Source organism: Cicer arietinum, chromosome 8 (genome assembly GCF_000331145.2).
Source record: "Cicer arietinum cultivar CDC Frontier isolate Library 1 chromosome 8, Cicar.CDCFrontier_v2.0, whole genome shotgun sequence".
Lineage (NCBI taxonomy): Eukaryota > Viridiplantae > Streptophyta > Magnoliopsida > Fabales > Fabaceae > Cicer > Cicer arietinum.
The window spans coordinates 6,935,066-6,956,609 of NC_021167.2; the positions used below are offsets into that span (position 1 = coordinate 6,935,066).

The 21,544-nt window shown below is 29.6% G+C and overlaps 2 protein-coding genes across 5 annotated transcripts; one reads left to right on the top strand and one right to left on the bottom strand.

Annotated features, from left to right (window-relative positions):
* Positions 1-192: 192 nt before the first annotated feature.
* LOC101506818 (AT-rich interactive domain-containing protein 6-like) lies at positions 193-6,459 on the bottom strand. Its single transcript, XM_012719160.2, has 13 exons — positions 6,203-6,459; positions 4,858-5,839; positions 4,713-4,752; positions 3,831-3,883; positions 2,969-3,014; positions 2,326-2,418; positions 1,836-1,943; positions 1,682-1,733; positions 1,507-1,582; positions 1,266-1,332; positions 1,134-1,184; positions 677-769; positions 193-558 (listed from the first exon to the last, which is right to left on the bottom strand). Exons 2-13 carry the CDS (start codon positions 5,799-5,801, stop codon positions 457-459), a joined length of 1,725 nt encoding a protein of 574 aa, XP_012574614.1. The 5' UTR covers positions 5,802-5,839; positions 6,203-6,459; the 3' UTR covers positions 193-456.
* Positions 6,460-12,203: 5,744 nt separating this feature from the next.
* On the top strand, positions 12,204-15,390 carry LOC101507155 (protein PIN-LIKES 3-like). Of its 4 annotated transcripts, XM_073364106.1 has the most exons (11): positions 12,217-12,346; positions 12,440-12,534; positions 12,629-12,708; positions 12,800-12,924; positions 13,144-13,265; positions 13,432-13,668; positions 14,181-14,273; positions 14,356-14,456; positions 14,557-14,609; positions 14,779-14,964; positions 15,082-15,390. In XM_073364106.1, the coding sequence occupies exons 4-11, from the start codon at positions 12,807-12,809 to the stop codon at positions 15,204-15,206; spliced, it is 1,035 nt and encodes a 344-aa protein (XP_073220207.1). In that variant the 5' UTR covers positions 12,217-12,346; positions 12,440-12,534; positions 12,629-12,708; positions 12,800-12,806; the 3' UTR covers positions 15,207-15,390. The 4 variants fall into 4 exon arrangements, with proteins under 4 accessions (XP_027193107.1, XP_073220207.1, XP_073220208.1 ...); XM_027337306.2 differs by lacking the exons at positions 12,440-12,534; positions 12,629-12,708 and having other exon boundaries at positions 12,204-12,346; XM_073364105.1 differs by lacking the exons at positions 12,217-12,346; positions 12,629-12,708 and having other exon boundaries at positions 12,497-12,534.
* The last annotated feature ends 6,154 nt before the right edge of the window (positions 15,391-21,544 follow it).

The following is a 21,544-nucleotide window of genomic DNA, read 5'->3' on the forward strand; positions in this document are numbered from 1 at the left end:
GTTTTAACGATTTCTCAGTCTAGTTAAGAACATTAAGTGAACAAGAAAATTTATCATCAAATGAAAACCATTAAACCATTATTAGCCAGAAGAAAGTCAGGTCTGAATTTGTTGGAAGGTATCAAAAGTCAAATATATCATAACCAAAATGTGAAATTTGTCAATGCAATGGCGGTAACAAATTAAAGATCATTTCAGCTGAATGTAACCAATCTCATTAAGTAAACAAAGTTGCCAATTTTATAACATTTCAGCAATTACAGAATCCTAACTAGCTCATATTAACATTAACATGGTCAAAGTGTAATGCTTGAGAAAATCATGTAATGTGAATATCCCAAATACTAAATATATATGCTACACTAAGCTATAAATTGGCATTTGTTTTACAGACATAAATAATAATTCCTCTAAATTGTTGTTTCTGGGGCCAACTATCCTATAAACAAACAAGCGCTACTCTGACTGTTCAAATGGGACACGAACAAACAATTGTCCATGGAGTGTTACCACAGCTGATGTCTGATGAGGATCAATTCTTGAAGGCAAACTTACAACCTGATTCATAAAATTATTTTCTATTATATATAGAGGCTCAAATGTTGAGTAATTTGCCATTGAATTTGTAGAAACAACAAAATAATGATGGTTTAAACAAAAAGAAGAAAAAGGTCACCTTTTTGAAAGGTGTCACACCCCAAGGATTATTGAGATGCTCTGGCTCACCACTTATCACCAAACGTCCTGCTGGGTCTGATTGAACACGGACCTGGTTTAGAAAAATAGGCATGATTATCGTCAACACCATTTGAGCATTGTAAATTATGTTCTCAAAATCATAGTTTTTTGTATGCAAAGCTAATAAACATACCTTACAAAACAAAATAAATGTTGGAAAAGGAAAAGGGGGAATTAGTCTATTGAAATTGAATCACTTTACTGAACAAGTTAATACTGATCCTCTAATATAAAGTCAAACTATATTTCTTTAATTAAAAAGTGGCATTAGTGAAATAAGTTTTCAATAGCAACTCTCACAGGTAGGGGAAATAGTAAAAAAGATAGTTTAATTTTCATCATAATACAGATAAACAGATATTTGAGTATGATAAAGCAATCAGAATATGCAGTACCTCTTCCCGCAGAAGGCCAGGAACTAAAGCATATACCTCGAAACAATCTTTCTGCACAAGAAAGTTTTCATTGAGATGATTAACTACATGTACAACTTATATTATATTGTTTGAATACAGATATGAACTTACAGTTTTTTGTACATTGACTTTTACCCAATCAGCAGGAGGTCCAATATCAACCACGGCTGTATCCAACCTAGCAGCCACATATGTCAGCATAGGCACGCAAGTCAGTGAATGAAACCAAGTGCCAAAGTAAAAAAAATCTCTTGTGGCTATAGATTGGCAACACATTTCACCTTCTAACTACATAAACAAGTAAGCACAACACACAGTAAAAGGGAGACAGAAGGGAGTAACCGGTCTTAACTGTGGTTTAGATGGTTTGCTGCGTGCTGCTTTGACTGCATTATCCATATAAGACGGTTTCTTACGTTTAAGTAAATCTGAGTCATTAATGGGTGTGATTCAATACTGAGAATAATCTAACATGGTAACACCTACAACATAATTAAAAATTATAGCACGAGGATGAAAGACCATACTGATGCTCTTAAGCTGCTTTTCACGCTTTTGCACAGCCACGGAATTCCTATCCTAAGAAAAACAGAAGCATTAAACAATTATATGGATGTAAAAAGCAGAATATGAATAAGAGCTCAGAAGAATAAAAATAATAACTTCCAAATCCCATCAGACCTTTATAATAGGGTCACTAACTTCACCGTTGCCAAGAAGACGTTGTGAGTGCCAACCCCGCATAGCCTGTTCAGCAGCATATCTTCGGGCTCTACCTGATACTGAAGCCTAGATACAACAATCATTTAAAAATGATCATGAGGCACAAATAAGTATAGTGCTCACAGTAATAATGGTAGAGTCGTAGTTCAACTCCTATCTCATACACTACCACAACTAAAGGAGAAAATTTACGAAATTGCAAGAACCATTTCTAGATATTTCTCAAGCAACTTTCACATAAAATTTAACCCAGATAATAGTGCCTTATTAGGCAGTGATAAAGTTGCTTTGTTTGGAAAGCTCTCTCAATAAGATCTTGATAACAGGTTGTTTCAAATAAAAAATAAGCTAATCCAAACACATCCAGTTAATAAAGTTGGGGTGATGAGAGTTATCCTTATGTAGTATTATTGTTAATGCTACAAAAATCAAATATAAATTGCATTACCTGATTTTCAACACTCACGGGCTCTGGAGGAGAAGCGATAGGCACATTCAGCTCGCCACCTTTTATGTTATGCCTTTCGTAATCAAGAAGGGCCTAGAGTAGTATATCGGAAACAGCAATAATAAAATAAGTGTAAGGCGAGTATTACAGGCTGCATCATTCATTCATTCTAAAGGTACAAGTACAATATCTGATACAGTTTTCTCAATTATACAATCAAAAGAAATGTATATCTTGTATTATGTCTAATATTTGAAGCCAATCATGAGAAAGGAAAACAAACAAAAACTATAGCCCACGCCACAGTTAAGGATAGAATACATCAAGAGAAAACTTTGGTGCTAGGCCACTGCATAAACGGTGTAACTGTATAAAATCTTCTCCAATAAGGCCATCACTTGAATATTCATCATCTTACCAATCACTGGTAACACAAAAACCGTTCAAGCAATTCGTGTAAATGCATATTATTGACATCAAGAATCAACATTCACGTGCAAACAAAACGTTCATCCATACACTTCAAAGGAATATCAACAAGCACAATATATAAACTATCTTTACAATTTCGAAATGTAAATTGTAAATAAAAGGAATAATTATAAAGTATAATATAACTTATGACTTATTAATCAAGAATCACCTTCTCATAAAATCCCCGGAAAGTCCAGGAAACTGTGGTGCATGTCCTGCATAAGATGAAAACAGAGGACAGTATTAGTAGATTATTGTGAGTAATCAGTTTTATCCAAACAGCTCATTATCCAGCAACCCTACCCAACCCCCAACCCATAAAAAATTAGAAAAGTAAAAGGAAAAAGATGCTGCTCAAAAGAATCTGCATGAAAGATCTCTTAAATAATGAAAACAACTGTTTCATAGCTATGCAAATAAGCTTTCCTATTAATATGGAAATTAATCAACAATTAATAATTCAACATAAGCACCCATCACAGTTTCTTCCATTTACATAAAACTGGGAACAACACTTAAATTTCTCCCAAGAACCTTTCCAATACTATCACTGCAGTGTGGTAAAAGAAGTGGTAAGAGTCCCACATTGGATATTCATATGGCGTAAAAATGGTTATAAGTGGGGAGGAACTTTCGCTCTATGAGCTAGCTTTTGGAGTTAAGTTAGGCCTAAACCCAAACTCTAAGATTATACCAAAGCTTATCATTGATCTATGGTCACCCGCAAATGTCGAGTCCAACAAACTTCACAGTCTAGATGTCCAGTCCTATGCCATAAGGGAGGGGGTGTTGAGAGTTCTAAATTGGATAGGGATATGGCATGAACAACGGTTATAAGTGAGGGGCAACCTTCACCCCATAAGCTAGCTTTTGGGGTTAAGTAGACTAGACACATCACATCACCAATTTGACATCAAATAACACTTAAAAAGAAACACAAAGCACAAATGCAAAGAGGAAATTAAAGGAAACTTCAAAAATTTCAGAGCCATGAACAAGACTAAAACATGAATGTGCAAGTTGTTCCTTACTTTGGAGGTTTGAAAGACTCTCCCACTTGCCGCCACAACTTACATGAGGTTACCTGTTCATAAATATAAGCCAATTAGGTATATATCCTATAAACAATGAAAGCAACTTATCCTTAATAAACAAATGGACAGTCTAAAGCTCTATCAGTGCTAGTTTGGCTCAAGAAAGAATGCCTAAAACTTCGTTGATCTAAAGCAAAATTACTTGAAACATAAGAAATAAAATAAAATTGAACAATGTTATAAGTAAAGCAGCCAAATTACAAGCATGTAGGTGACTCTATACCAACTATTTATTTTATTAATTAATCGAACAAAACAGATTTCGGGGTGATTTAGGGAGTAGAGTATATGGCAGGCTGCTATCTTTATGCCAGTAATTAAGAAAACCCATTATCTTGAATGCCTATGTTTCAAATGCCATTGTCATGAAAATATATGATAATTGGAAATTTAAAATCTCTACGAATTTGGATGTTCCACAAATATTTTGAATTATATACTTTATTTTCACAGTACACTGGTCATCACAATTACCATCTCATATACTGAAGTGAGAATAAACACACGAACATTTCTTCTATAAGTTTAAATATCTCTAAGACTTCCCCCATGTATGTGTGTGTGTTCATGTTTTCACTGTATTTTACTTGCATATGTAAAAGTGCTCTACCCACCGATCATAGCTTACAGTCCATAAGAGTGACAAGAAAAAGACCAAATTAAATGCCAAACAACTCATATTCGGTGTGCCAACAAGCTTAATCATAAACCCCTAGTTGAAATCGTTATGGACCTCTACTATATTGAATTGTTTTCCAAAACCAGATACATAAAATTTATGAAACATTCAGCAGAATAGAATAAAGGAAAAATGAATACCTTATCATAGCCTCCCAATCTCATTACAGCTCTCCATAACCTTGTGTTCCACCAAACAAGCATTAGACCAGCGCAACAACACATTTGGTTTATTTATGTCATATTCAAAAATGGCTAAAAGTATAAATCAACACATATAACTCACTTAAGGCAATTAAGTCCTTCTCCATAAAATTTGGGAGGTTTGAATTCCATGCTCCTCTCTCTAAAGAAGCTTTCAAGCTCCTTCATAAAGGCTGATTGGTCCTCTTCCGTCCCTGACTCATTACCATCATAATAATGATCAGCATCCAAGAAAAACATGTTCAGCGAATCTGAGTTCCCATTATCTTCTGGCTCAGCAGCTTGCATTTCCTCAGCCTTACTTTCAACTTCTAATACATTCTTTATTTCTGGCCTTGTATCTGCAGGGGTAGATTGTGGTGTAGTAGAATCATTATGACTTGACAATATAGGTTCATTTATATCAGAAGCGGCAGGTTGTGATGTAGTAGGATTGTTATGACTTGGTGATATAGGTTTATTATCACAACTTTTATTATCAGCTGCTTCACAAACTTCAGGCTTCACATCCACCTCCACCACAGTTGTCTCAGCATCACCATCACCAACAACACTATTTTGACAAACATCATCATCAACTCCATTATTACTCTGAGGAAGTTTTTTTGCTTCCACCTTCGCATCAGAAGCAACCTCACACTTGGTTGTGTTCAAAATCTCAGCAACAGCCTCAACCGGGACCGAGTGAAGGGTATCTTGAACATTCTCTTGTGGAATGTCTTCTGAAACAACCTTGGGTTTCACATCTCCATCCTCAGCAGGTAGCTCTGCCTTCCCAATTTTAACATCATTTAACACATTTTCAACATTCTTTGAAGTTTCCTCTGCAGTAACAGGTTGAGCTTCAAGATTCATCTCTTGATCAAGGTATGGTTCAATGACGGCAAGATGGTCAATAATCATATGATGGCCATCTCTTAATTGTGGACTAGTTGAAGCTTGGTTTGAACTTTCATCAATAACTTGGCTATCCACAGCCGCGGGAACGCCCTCGCAAGCTTCCTCGTTTTCTTTTGTATCACTCATTTGCAAATTTCAATCAAGCATGAAAACACAACAACCTCCTACACCAAAATCATTACATTAATTCAATTTCAAGATTAAAAAAATGGACCCGAGAAAGAAAAAAAAAACAGAACTTCAGTATCCACCACCAACTGGCTTTCCAAAAAAAAAAAAAAAAAAAAAAAAAATCCATAAAGACAGATAACTTTTTCTACCCTAAATACTAAACCCTAGCCAGTAATAATCTATAAATGAAACAACCTTGGTATACTAAACCCCAAAAAAATACATGCTTGTGAACTTCACAAAGCTCAAAACTTTGATTTTCATGGCTACTTAAGTCATTATAGCGAAATTCAAAGTGAAAAAGAAATTGAACAATAACCAAAAAATAGAAGAAACAACGAAATGTAGACATTTACCTGTGCGTGTTGAGATTGAAGGGTGAGTCTACAGTGAAAGCAGGGAATGCCCTAAATTGAAGAACAGGATTAATTGAATTTGGAAAAACCCTAAATTATTTTTCCCCTTCTGAGCTTTGCAGGAATTTTTCAGAAGAACACAAATTTCTTGTTGAAGCGGCAGATTTTGATGCGCGTTTCATACACGCGCCGCGTTACATTGGATGATAAAAACTGCGATGGCATTCGTACGACGCCGTTTTGATCTAAAAAAAACAAGTGAACTTAGCATTAAGAGAATTAGAAGAAAACAAGGTAGTTTGGGCTTTTGAATTTATTTATTGGATATGACTTTTTGCACCACCATTTTTTTTACTATTGTTTATATTTTGATCCATGTTGTTCTTTTTGGAAGTAAGTATACATTTGGAGCTACCTATGAAAATAAACTAGACCGAGTTAAACTTTGTAAAGTTTGAGAGCAGTCTTTAAAAAAATTGAAAGTGTGTAGTATGTTATAAGTTTTTTTGTTTAGGTTTAATCTTTATTATAGTCTAGTATGATTTGTTAAATTATTTAAAAGTTTATTTCATATTAATATTTGAAGTTAGTTGTCAAACATATTTGTGATAGACCGACAAATTAAATGGTCAATCAAATCAAATATTTTTGTAGATTTAAAATGATATTTTAAGGACTTTGATTTTAAATGATATCATATTTCATTTCAATTTTGTGATAATATATTTAAATACGAAAAAAAAAACTAATATAGAATAATATGATTAAATTCTTAAAAGTTTAGCAGATTTATAATTTAATATTAGTATTAAAATAATATTATTTTAGATTTATTTAAATAGATCGGTTTGGTATATCTTAAATGATTTTTGTATGGCATGTAGTCAGGTATTTTTAGCTAAATAGACTTCTAAATAAGTATAAATTTTGCTTATTTAAAAAAAAAAATCTCATCTAATATGGATTTATTATAGAGTAGACTGTAGCCCCTTGTCGAATGGTCTGAGTCATTGAAAGTGTACTTTTTGATTGAAATGGAAGATTTATATGTATTGGGTTATGTTTCTAAATGGACTGTGATGGTTGAATCAATATGTTAAGTCCAATGAGAGGTCTTTGTCCTCATTCATTTAACTATTTAATTGTTATCATATTAGATGATTAATTTAATCTTTAAACTTAACGATAATGATTGTAGTTTACCACTCATTTTATTCTTTCAACAAATGCCTCTCAAATTCTAAAAAATATGGGGTTCTCTATTTTTCGGGATATACCCTAATACGTATCTATTTGAGTTTGATATTTAACATTTATTTTGTTGAGATTTAGAAACCTTCTTGCATATGCGCACCTCCAGACGTACATACTACAATAAGAGGTAAAAATTGATTGGTATTATATTTGTAGAATATTAACTAACTTATAAGTTACAAATAAAAAATAATAATAAAAACAAAAGAAATAAATTAAATATTATACACTATAAAATCAAACGCTATGAACTTAAAAATAATATTATAAATTCGTGAGAAAACATAATTATCAAACAGGATTATTGAGTTAAACGCTATAAACTTTTTTTTTTCCCTTTCCTAACACACCCTAAAAAGAAAAGGATAAAACCTTATATCTAATCGGTGAGAACGAACATAATTTTTCTTTAATATCTTTTAAAAATGAATATTTAAAAAAAAAATCATAGAGATAGAAAAAATGTTCCTCTTAAATAAAATGATAAAACAAGTGCTCAAAAACATATTTACAAAATATTTTGTATTGCTGTTCTATGGGGAAAAATATTACAAGATAATTTATATAAAACTTATTTAATAATTTATGTATAATTTACTAAATAAAATATAGATAAATTACTTTGAAAACACATATATAATACGAAATTAATTATGATTTTTTTTTCTTTCATAAATTCTCTTCACATAAATAAACATATTTGAAGTGGGTCAGATCTAAATATAATACTATCCCAATTGTAAATTGAATATTGGACCACAATTAAAACTTTAATAGGTCAAAAATGGATAACTCAAATGTAATAGTCACGACACAAGAAAGGTGGCGTGGGAATTATTGCAAGGGGCATCTACATGAGTTGCTGCGCAGCCACACGATATAATTATTTCGAAAACGAAAAGATATTAATGGTATTAAAAAAAAAAAACACAAAGTCTGTGACAAAATTAATAATTATATACGAATATGATGATAAAAATAATAATAAAAATTTTGTCCTGAAAAAATAGTAATAATTTTTAACCTAAAAAACGTAATAGGAATAATTATTAATTTTGTCAAAAAAAAGTTAATTGTGTTTGTGTATTGGATGAATATTTTCAAATAAGATAAAAGAAAAATAATATTTAAAAAAGAATATTGATTGAAATATAATTTTAACATAAAGACAAAAATATTAATAATTGGCATATTTATTTATTTCACACATAATAATTATAACTTGATAATTTATAGTATTAGTTTTAAATATGTATCACACAAATACGATAAATATTATGAGATATAAATAATACTATTTTTAGTATTATTATATTAGTAAATGTATGTTGAATTAGAAGAAAACAAGGTAGTTTGGGCTTTTGAATTTATTTATTGGATATGACTTTTTGCACCACCGTTTTTTCTACTATTGTTTATATTTTAATCCATGTTCTTCTTTTTGGAAGTATACATTTGGAGATATGGATGAAAATGTCTTGTGAGTTAAACTTTGTTAAGTTTGAGACTAATTTTTTAAAAAATTGAAAGTGTTCGGTCTGCTATAGGATTTTTGTTTAGGTTTAACTTTTATTATAGTTTAGGATGACTTGTTAAATTATTTAAAAATTGATTTCATATTAATATTTTGAAATTAATTGTCAAATATATTTGTGATAGACCGACAATTTAATAGGTCAATTAAATTAAATATTTTTTTAAATTTAAAATAATATTTTAAAGACTTTGATTTTAAATGATATTAGATTAAATTTTAATTTTATTATAATATATTTAAATATAAAAAAATGTAGAATAATATGATTAAATTATTAAAAGTTTAGCAAATTTATAATTTATCATAAAGTTCAAAATCTGATATATAATAATAGTAATAATAATAATATTAGTACGAAAATAATATTATTTTATATTTATTTAAATAGATTGGTCTAGTATATCTAAAATGATTTTTGTATTGCATGTAGTCATATATTTTTAGTTAAATAAACCTATAAATAAGTATAAATCTTGTTTATTTAAAAAAAATCTCATATGATATGAATTTATTGTAGACTAGACCATAGACTCTTGTCGAACAATATTAACCATTGAAAATGTACTATTTTTTTTTTTTTTATTGAAATGGAAGATTGATGGCCCTAAGTGCATAACTTTATTTTAATTATTTAATTAATTTATTATAGATCGACAATAATCGATTGTTGAGAATTATTAAATATAAGATATTGTTTATTTTTATGAAATACTTAATATGTATTGTGTTATGTTTCTAAATAGATCGTGATGGTTGGATCAATTTAATTGTTATCATATTAGATGATTAATTTAATCTTAAAATTCTAGACAATATTGATGAGAATAGTTTACCCCTCATATTATTCTCTCAACAAATATCTCTCAAGTTTAAAAAATACAATATTCTAAATTATGTAAGATATACCCTAATATGTATCTATTTGAGTTTGATACCAATTGTTGGAATCTTGGTAAGATACATGGATACATAATTATGACATATCTAAAATAATAAAGAAATATTTTGTTCTTATTCGAATTGATAATGTGTAGTCGGGCACATATTGTGTTTATGAGCTTGTACTTTTTAGTAGCTATTTGACATTTAGTTTGTTGAGATTTAAAAGTCTTCTTGCATTCATGCACTCTAAACACACATAATATTATAAAAGAAAAAAAAATGATTGATAGTATATTTGTAGAATATTAACTAACTTATAAATTATAAAATAAAAAACAATGATAAAAAAAAATTATTATAAATTATAAAATCATACGTTACAAACTTAAGAAAAATGTTATAAACTCATGAGAAAACATAATCACGAAATAAGACTATTAAATTAATTGTATAAGCTTTTTTTTGGTTGCCTTGCCTAACACACCCTAAAAAGAAAAGGCTAAAAACCTTAATCTAATTGATGAAATAACAAACATAACTTTTTTTTTTAATATTATTCAAAAAAAATATTTTATAGAAATTCATAGAGACAGAAGAAATGTTCCTCTTGAATAAAATGATAAAAAAAAAAGTACTCAAAAATCATATTTACAAAATATTTGTACTGCTGTTCTATGAAAAAGAACATTTACAAGATAATTTATGTATCACCTATTTAATAAGTTATGTGTATTTACTAAATAAAATATACATAAATTACTTTGAAAACACATATATGACACGAAATTACTTGTGATTTTTTTTTCTTCATTAATTATCTTCTCATAAATAACTGAAGTGGGTTATATCTAAATATAATACTATCCCAATTGTAAATTGAATATTGGGCCACAATTAAAGGTAAAAAATGGATAACTCAAATGTAATAGTCACTCACAGCACAAGAAAGGTGGCGTGGGAATTATTGCAAGGGGGGCATCTACATGAGTTGCTGCGCAGCCACACGATATTATTATTTCGAAAACGAAAAGAAATTAATGATATTTTAAAAAAACACAATAATACGAATATGATGGTAATAATAATAATAATAATAATAATAATAATAATAATAATAATTTTGTCCTAAAAAAATAGTAATCATTTTTCACCTAAAAAACGTAATAGGAATAATTATTAATTTTGTCAAAAAAAAAGTTAATTATTTTGTGTATTGAATGAATATTTTCAAATTAGATAAAAGAAAAATAATATTTAAAAAAATATGAAAAAAATATTGATTGAAATATAATTCTAAAATAAAGACACAAATATTAATAATTATCATATTTATTTATTTCACACATAATGATTATAATTTGATAATTTACAATATTAATTTTTAAATACATATCACACAAATACGATAAATATATTAAACATAAATAATATTATTTTTAGCATTATTATACTAGTAAATGTATGTTAATTATATTACAGCTTTTCAATCATATTTATGTAAATGTTCTTTATACTTTACACTTTTTTCTAACTTTTTTTTTATATACTCATAAAACTAAATGTGTAATATTTATATACACATAAGAAAAGACTTTTTTAAACATAAAAAAAAAAAGTAAAATCAATTTATTGTATTATTAATAAATCATATCTTTTATATGTATTTTATTAATGTATATTTGATAGTCAACATAGACAACTTTGTTTTTTCCTCATAATTATTCAATCAGAGGCACCTTTTATTGTCACATATCATTGGATTCAATCATCAGAATAGTATTTACTCACACCACAAGGTACGTAGAAGATGTCTCTACATGGTTCTAGTAGGCCTAGCTGGCATGTGAATTACTCGTGCACGTGCCAAATTGAATGGCTCATGAATGTTAGGCCAACAATTTTTCAATTATGTTAGAATGGTTGTATAATTATTCAATGCAAATGCATAAAATATAATTTATCTTCTTCACTTCAATGAACTCATTTTCTTTCAATGTCAGCATCAGCGAGCGTCCAATAATAGATCGTGAAATTTTATCATGAAGATTTTAGTTATTTTTATTTTATAACTAAATTAAATTTAAATTATCGATATAAATATATATGTTAATATGATGTCAATTCGAAGAATTTACTTATTGAATCTATCTAAACAAAACAAAACAGATTTACGTATCGAATTTTGTAAGCATTTGATTTGACTTAAGCTTGAAAGTTAACACATTGTTGAGAAGTCTAAATAATTTTATTATTATTATTATTATTATTATTGGAAAAAATGATATTTTGTCTCACCATATTATGGTCGTTTGTCTGATCTTGATATAATTCTAACAAATGGGTCCACTAATCAAATAATTGTCCTCTTCTCTTCATCTGTGTACTCACTTCAATCATTAAAGGCCACAAAACACACACACAAAAGTTTAAGGAAGCTGCAATGCAATATACAACAAACAAGATATGATACGGTACATGATTTTATTAATACTAATTTTTAGTGTGAACAATATTGTACTTCCAAGTTTGCCTCACAGGCTCATATATTTTTAACTTGTGTGTAGGATAAATTTATAATTATCATATAGTAGTTGGCTCACTTCTTGCACTTGATAACATTAATTTGTTGGGAAAAGATGCAAGGAATCAAACCAATCATGTAATAATTCTATCTGTGCTTTAACAATTTTTTTTATTATTTATATTATATTTTTATATCTCATTGACAACAATAATTAATTCATATATGACAGCTTGTACATTATGTGTTTAATCCTGCTTTGATTGGTGGTAATTTGGCAGATACCATCACTTTTGAGAGTGTTGTTTTGTTGTGAGTACTTATTTTGTTCTGCTAATTTTGATTTGATGATTTTTTTTTTTTACTTGTGGTTTACAGTAACAGTTTTGGTTTTCATTATTAGGTGGTTCATGCCAGTGAACATATTGGTTACATTTTTGTTAGGCTCAGTCTTAGGTTGGATCATTATCAAAATCACAAGACCTCCTAAAAACATTGAAGGTCTCATAGTAGGTGTTTGTTCTGCAGGTAAATAAATATCTAAATTGTGATGCTTTCACTCTATTTTCTTCAAATTATGTCTATAGTGAATAACTAGTACTACCAAAGAGACATAAAAAAGCTTCATGTTGCACAAAAAGTACTAAAAGATCTTGCTTCATACTCATGTTCTGTATTTTAATCTGCTATATGCTTGAAATGTATCATATTTTGGTTGAGCTTAATATAAGATTGATATATGAACAGGAAATTTAGGAAACTTGCCTATAATCATTATACCAGCTATATGTAAAGACAAAGGTAGTCCTTTTGGAGACCCTGATGTCTGCTATCAAGATGGAATTTCTTATGCTTCACTTTCTATGGCAGTATGTAACTTCATTACTTCCTTTCACATTAATTCTTATATTACAAATACATGACAAATGTTGGTATTGATGTGGATTTATCCAACTGAAAACTGGAATAATAAAATGAAGATGTTTATTTTTCTATAATAATTGTATGTTATATTTGTTTCTGAACCTTTATTAGCTTGGAGCTATTTTTATATGGACTTATGTGTACAACATCATGAGAATTTCTTCAAGTAAAGTTTACATAGAAGGTAACAAAAGTAGTGACACCATTACATTGGAGGCTTCAGGGGATGATGTATCAGAATCATTCATTGAAGAAGGATCAGAAACTATAACTCAAGTTAAAGGCAATGTGGATGATGATGCATACATCCTACTGCTTTCTAAGAATCAGTCTGAGCAGAAAGTTAAGGTTGCTACAAAATTCCCTTTTTCATAAGATATTTTGTTGAGTGAATAGACAAATCGATTCTCGAAATTGTGAACATCAATCAAAATAGTCCGTGATTTTTATGAATTGATAAATATATTTTTAAAATTGTAAACAATAATTCAAAATGGTTCATACATGTTAGAAATTATGACGTAATACATTAATTGAACATGTTACATTGCACGTTGATTCTACATCGGTGTAAGTTTACTAGAGATTAATTTATTTATGAAATTTCGGTTATCTTAGAGATAAATTTGTCGGTAATTTCAATTGTACAAAGACTAATTACTGATCAATTAGTCTTTACAAAATCTAAATTCTATTGATAAATTAATACATAATCTCAAACAAAAAACGTTAATCGAAATATTATTTTGACTAAGGTTTTATAATTTCAGATACGTATCTCATATCAGATTATGTTAACCGAAACTTACAGTTTCGAAGACCAATTTTGATATTCACTCATATTTTATTACTAATTGCAGGTACCAATGTTACATAAAATGAAGCATCAATGTGGAATGGTTTTAAGCAATCCCAATTTCAGAGGCATATTTTCACCAGCAACTCTTGGAGCGGTATGATAATACAATGCAGATATTGTACTAATAAAATATGAATAAGAAAGGAAAAGTTATTATCATTAATTTATTTATGCAGATAGTTGGATTTATTATTGGTGTAGTTCCCCAATTACGTAGTTTAATGATTGGAAGCAATGCTCCTCTTCATGTAATTGAAGACTCTACTTCCATGTTGGGGTATGTATCTCAAATCTTCAACTTTAAGATTTTGGAATTACATAAGGTTCAAAAAAATCAAGGTCCTTGTTCGCTTACATTATTCAATTATTAAATGTAGTGATGCTGCCATTCCAACTATAACCCTTATAATGGGTGCCAATCTTCTTAAAGGTAAATTGTAAATTGATACTCCCTATATTTTTTATTTATTATAAATTACGACTCAACTCAATTGTCTCTTATAAAAAAAAAATAACTGATATAGTAATATATAGTTGGACTAGTTTTTTACTTTTATCATTTACATTTGGTTGGTTAATAATTTGAATGAATGGAGCAGGATTAAAGGGAGCAAGTACTCCATTTTGGACAATTATAGGAATCATAGGAGTTCGATATATCTTGTTACCAATTTTTGGGATTCTAATTGTTAAAGGGGCAACACAATTGGGTTTGGTGCCAGTAGATCCCTTGTATCAATTTATACTTCTCCTTCAATATGCACTTCCACCAGCTATGAGTATAGGTAAAAAAAAAAAATATTTAACCCATTAGTATATATGCTTTTGTTTAAATAATTTTTTTTTTCACCTTAGTACTCAATTAGATAATTAAATGTTGAAAGTTTATAATTACTTATCAGGTACCATAGCCCAATTATTTGGAGCTGGTGAAAGTGAATGTTCTGTTATCATGTTGTGGACCTATGCATTGGCGTCAATTGCGGTTACTCTTTGGTCAACCTACTTCATGTGGCTTGTGTCTTGATTCATTCGTTATATTCTCTAGTATAGTTACTAGTATTTATTGTTACGGTTATTCTTCATTATTTATTACTCATACTTTATTTTTTACATTAAATTATATCCTTCATTGTAACCCAATAATAATCTGTAACTTTAAGCAGCTTCCTCAAATGGTATATAGAATATGCATAGAAGTTGGTAAAGTCTATTTAAATTTAAAATTGATTATGTATGTGTATATAATGTCAATAATCATTTGATCATTAATAGTTAATATTATTAATTTTATTATGAATTGTTCGCTTTAAAAAGTCAAATTTGTATTAATAAGATTAAGTATAGTCACATGCATCCAGTTCAATTGCACATAGTCTAACCATTGATAGTCTAACCATTGAAAGAGTTCTAAATTTATGTTTTATAAAAGAACAAAATGAAGGTTATTTTTTTGGATTAAATATACTTTTGGTCTTTACGAAATTATGATTTTATAAGTTTAATTTATAAAAAAATTTATTCACTTTTAATTTCTATTTTAATTTTATTGGAACTTTTTTGAGGTACTAAAAGTATCAATTTTATATATAAAAAAAATTAAATTAGAGACTAAAAATGACTAAAAAAATTTAAGAATTAAAAAGTTAATTTTTTTTATAGAAACTATAAAAATACAAATTTAAAATTTATAAAGACTAAAAATTTATTTATATTTTTTAATTATTAAAATTATATTTTATTTATTAGAGTTTCAATTATTAAAATTAAAACATATTTCCAAAATATTTAATACCACATTCTTATTAATATGTAACACATCATTTATCGATAGACCGCTTTGATAATGCCTCATTTTTTTGGGCGACTCATCTCATTTGAACACCCCTTATCTTTATATTTTCTACATATCTATTTTTATTTATTTATGGATTTATACCTTTTTCAGCCGTTTATAACAAGGTTTTAATTTTTACAAAATTATGGTACTTCAACGTGATTTAGTTAAATTTATGGTAAAATTATACATACACATAAGTTGTATGTCCTATATTTTAATATATATGACATATATTTGATAACAATGAAAAAAGCTATAGTAGTATAAATAGGAGGAGGCTTTTGTGACCTTTTTGACGATAAAAACTAAAGAGCATATATGGTTAACAAAATTAAAAAATTATCAAAAACACTAATAATGTGTTAGGATATGGAATTTTATAAGGAAGTTTAAATGTTTCAGGGCAATTCAAAATTTTATATAAATTACTTTATTTAAATAATAAATTTAAAAAACATTAAAATAAAGAGATTTTATGAATTATCAATTAAAACTTAATTAAATAAAAAGCTAAATACAACTTTGAAGTAACAATATCGATTTACAAGAAAGAGGGGTTTAAATTGTAAATGCACCTTTTAAAAATTCCTGTTAAAACTTAAGAAAGTAACTCAAGAATGATCTTGGTTATGAAACAGAAAACGGAGAACGTTCTTGGTTTATGTTATAAAACAGAGAACGTTCTTTAATTAGCAGAAAATTAGTTTATATTTTATCTCAAATGATTAACGCAGTATAATAATGAAGGAGAAAGGAAAGAGAATACCACACAAAGATTTATCCTGGTTCACCCAACGTGGGTTACGTCCAGTCTTCACACTGTGAGATTTTCCACTAAGTGTTTAAAATGAAGAACCTTCTTAATCTTACAACACCTAGAATAAATCAACCTTGATCTATTTCTTTCTTAATTACTTTCCACCCAGAAAGCAATCACAACTCCTATCTAACCTTGATAGGAAGCAATCTTAAACAAACTATAAAGAAACTCTTATAGTTTGAGTTTTTACAAATGATTGAATTTGACAGAATCTGATATTGCTCAACTCTTGTTTGAGAATAGATTCTTTACAGAGTATCTAATGACAATTTCGCAACTGATATATGAATGAACAGCAGTGGCTGTTTCGCGAATTTGCAGAAAGTAATGTTTCCTCTGTTTTGCAGAATTTCAAGCTTAAGTGTGATTGTATAATGTTGATTACTTGGCACTTGAATTTCTTGCTGAGAACTGAGATAATGGCCTTCTATTTATAGGCTGGAGATGTACGAAATAGCTGTTGGAGAGGCCATGCTTTTTTGACTAAAACATTATTTTTAGAATAAAAATAATACTTCTTTGAAAAAGCTTTTTGACTTTTAATGTTTTAGCATTGAAAGCATTTATGTCCTTTCTTTGACATTTCTTCATTGATCTTGGATGGTACATTATCTGTCTTGAGTCTTGAGTGTAGCTAGAGGAGGTTGGAGAAGATTTGAATCGAATTGCAGACTGAAACAGAGAGGATGCAAGGCTGCTGTTGATGTGCAGAAAACGGAGAATGATTAACGTTCTTGGTTTTATCAGTTTGAACGTTCTTGAGCTTCAATAATCATTCTGGAGTTCCCGTTTTGAATGTTCTGTATTTCCTTTGTTCTTGTCTTGTCATATACCCAGTTTGATCAAGTTTTCTTGACATTTGAATTTTGGAGTTCTTAAGCCGTCATGACTTTTGTCCATGTTTAAACTCTTTGATCTTTGCGATCAAATATCCTTTTTGAGTCTGGATTATTTGTACTTGTTCCTTGCCATGTACTTGTTAGATATGAATGATTTCCAGAGCAGATTCTTTGTTAACGATGTAGATAAACTTTGAACAACATGCTGTGATAGATAGTTCGGTGAAGCTGAAGATCATTCTCTGTTTATGATGCAGAATGATCTTGTTGTCTTTTCTTGTATTTGCTTGATTCTGCTCTTAATTAAAACCACTCAAGAACACAAGTTAAATTAACATAACATTTAGAATCATAATTAACATTCTTAATTAACCTTTGTTTATTTTCATCAAAACTTTTAAAATAGAGTTTGTCTCAACAATGAAGAAATCGCGGAGTTTGAATCAGAAATTAAAGGAATCGATTGAAGATGGAATCAAAAAAATGATGAAGAAATTGGGAAAAACTTCTTCAACTGAAAAGCGAGAATCGAACTCGGAAAAAACTTTAATAATTTCTGAGCTGAAATAGGGGGAAAAATTTGAGACGAGGTTTTGAAGATGAAATAGGGAATTGAAATCGGGAAGACCTTTTGAGCAAATTTGAGAAGGAAATACAATGAGAAGAAATAGAAAGGAAAAAAAAATTATGATATGAAAATGGGAAAGAAAGAAAATAGGTATTGTTGGGTGAATTGATGTTTGAGTGAATAAGTGAATATTTTTTTGGATGTGAATATTTGAGTTTTTTTTTTAAGTTAACACAATGGATTGATATTAAATAAGAATATGTGACACTCTATTTGTAGCTAAAAGTAACTATAATAATAAATAAGGAGGTATCACTAAAAGTTAAGTGTCACAATAGATCTTTTATTTGTAGTAAAATGCATAAATTTGATGTGATTTAGTGAAAATTCCAAACACATGCTTATATTTTGTAGCTTCCACGTTAATGTGTGCATTGTGAAATTCCAAACATATATTCAGTTTAGAAATAATACTACACATATTTCATATTTCATAATTAATGTTGAAGCCTTCACAATACGCTTTTTAAACTTAAGATTTAATTGTAATTTTAATCATTTTATTTTTACTGATTCACGAAATTGATTCCCTTGTTTTAAAAATCCGACAATTTTGATCTCTCTTTTTGATTTTTTAACTAAAAAATAATGACGTGAGATGTTTTAAACAATGTGACATATGATACGATAATTTAAAATGATTAACACCCATGAAATTGAAATAAAATGCACTAAAAACTTAACTTTTAACTTCAATTTTTTTCTTCATATTTTTAATTTAATTAATGATATATGAATAATTAATGCATATAGATGGTTCTATATCATAGAATTGTATGTTACATCATTAAAAATGTGTCAATTCCACATTTTTTAGTTCAAAAATCTGAGAGAGAGACCAAAACTACCGACTTTTAAAATAGGGAGATCATTTTCGTGAATTGGTAATAATAGAAGGACTAAAACTGCAATTAAAGCTAAACTTAAATAGGTTGTTTTGTAAATATTTTCAACATCCTTTTGAATCATGCACAAATCGGTTGTTAGCACGAGCTTAGAGAACTCAATTTTAAAATCAACATGTTAGTTGTTTCTACATTCCTTTAACGGTTGCACAAAATTATTCATCAATTTAAAAATGATGTCTTTCTTTCTAACATGTGTCTTCACCGGTGAGTTAATAGTTTTACATTGAAAGTTTGTTTGCATGTGACTAAAGATATTCTTGTGAAAGCATGAATGTAGTGGCCCATTATATCCTTGTTCTCATTTGTTGTGCACACCCAATTTTTACCTTGAAGTTAATTCATCTCAACAACACTTACCAATAATTCTTCAAATTTGTCTAGCATCAAATTTGGGTTTGAGGAAAGCAAGGGTCCAAATCGCATGCAATGATCTAACCATCGCGACTTAGTCAAAGGAATGTACTGAGTACTCAAGAGACTATAGAACACTAAAACGTTACCACTAATAGGCCCCACGTGACAATTGGAGACCAAATGTTGTCTTTTCAAATCCCATAAGCAGACACAAGCGTCCGCATTGCTCCTCATATGGAAATGACAGCACAACAAATTTTAAAAATCCTACATAAGGGACCTCGGTCCTTGGACAACATTGATTGTAGTTGTCTTCATCAAAAGTGGACTCATCACCAACTTTGATAGTAAAAGCCAAAAAACTTCACAAACTTTCACCGCTCTCACACGAGCTGAAGACTTGGGGGACAATTGTTTCAGAGTGGACTTTGCCACGAGCATGAGTGAGCTTTAGCCCTATGCCTCACATGTCGAATATATTTGGCTCAACACGACTCCACGCAGATGCGATGTAGCTTAACACGTCTCCCTAATTCAATCATCATTGTGTGATCAACATCGCAAGGACCTCTGAGACTCGCAACGACCTAAAAAAGTGCAAGATACATAATCACACTCTTTAAATACAAACTACACAATCACTCTTATCGAGAATATCTCTGACTCCCTCCAACTCTTAGTGACTTAAACATTAAAGTATTTGCAACTACATCCCATTGAAAATTGCTTCCCTATGTTTCGTCAATGATAGTTATCTTCGACCATCATCGAAGTTTTGCTGATAATAAGAGTTGAAATACTATTGATTATAGACTTATTAATTAAACAAGTTTAAAACACAATTCATAAAAAGAACTCATAAGCTAGTTAATAATTGAAAAATTAACTAATAACTAATAATTTATAATTGAAAAACTAATTGATTAAAATAGTTCACTAAAACTTTATTTACGAAACACATCTCGTTAAATCTAACGGTTTAAAATAAACTATATGCTTAATTGCAGTTTTGGTCCCTCTATTTTATCTGAATCGCGAAAGTAGTCTCCCTATTTTGTTTCTCCCCAGTTTTGGTCCCCCAAACAGAACTTTGGTCCAAAACTTGATGAAATTTTACTTTTTTTTGTATTTATTTAAGTCACGCCATGCCTCAAGATCTCATTTGCAACAATTATACCCGAAATCTATGATCATAAATGGTGTAATACGACTTTAAAAATGAAATTTCATCAAGTTTTGGACCAAAATTCAGTTTGAGGGACCAAAGCTGGAGAGAAATAAAATAGAAGGACTACTTTCGCGATTCAACTAAAATAGAGGGACAAAAACTGCAATTAAATCTAAACTATAATGTAACTTATTCAGTTGTGCCCAAATTCCAAGTTTCCCGAGCACCCTTGGAAACTCTGATCCCCCACTTCCTTGATGTGTTAATCTAGTCACTACTGTCATCGTCATCAATGCTTTTATTCATAATATAATCCACTCGTTAAATACGACACCGCACCGCACCATCGAACATGACCTCACCGTCACCGACGATACTAAATGTCCCTCTCACACACGCCGCGCACGCTCCCATCTCACCGCCGACGATCCCTATCCACGACGCACCTCCACACACCCGCTAACTCTTCCTCCTCCATGTCGCCGGAATCCACTTCCCTCCATTTCCGCCAGATCCTCGCCGCAGCGCTGTTTTTCTTCGCCGTTTCCCTCTCCTGCCTACTCCTTTTCAGAGACGCCGATTACTCTCATTTCGTTTCCTCTTATTCTTTCCCCCGTTTTCCGACCGTTTTCCCCTCTGCTTCCAACGATTTCGCCGCGGTTAGTTCCGTTTCATCACACACTTTCTTCTTCAAGTCACAATTGCTTTATTTATTTTTGTAGTTGCGTTAGTGAGTTAGTTTCTTTTATGCGTCCTTTTGAACTTTGCAATTTTTATTGAATTTGTGAATTAGAATGCTTTTTTTTTT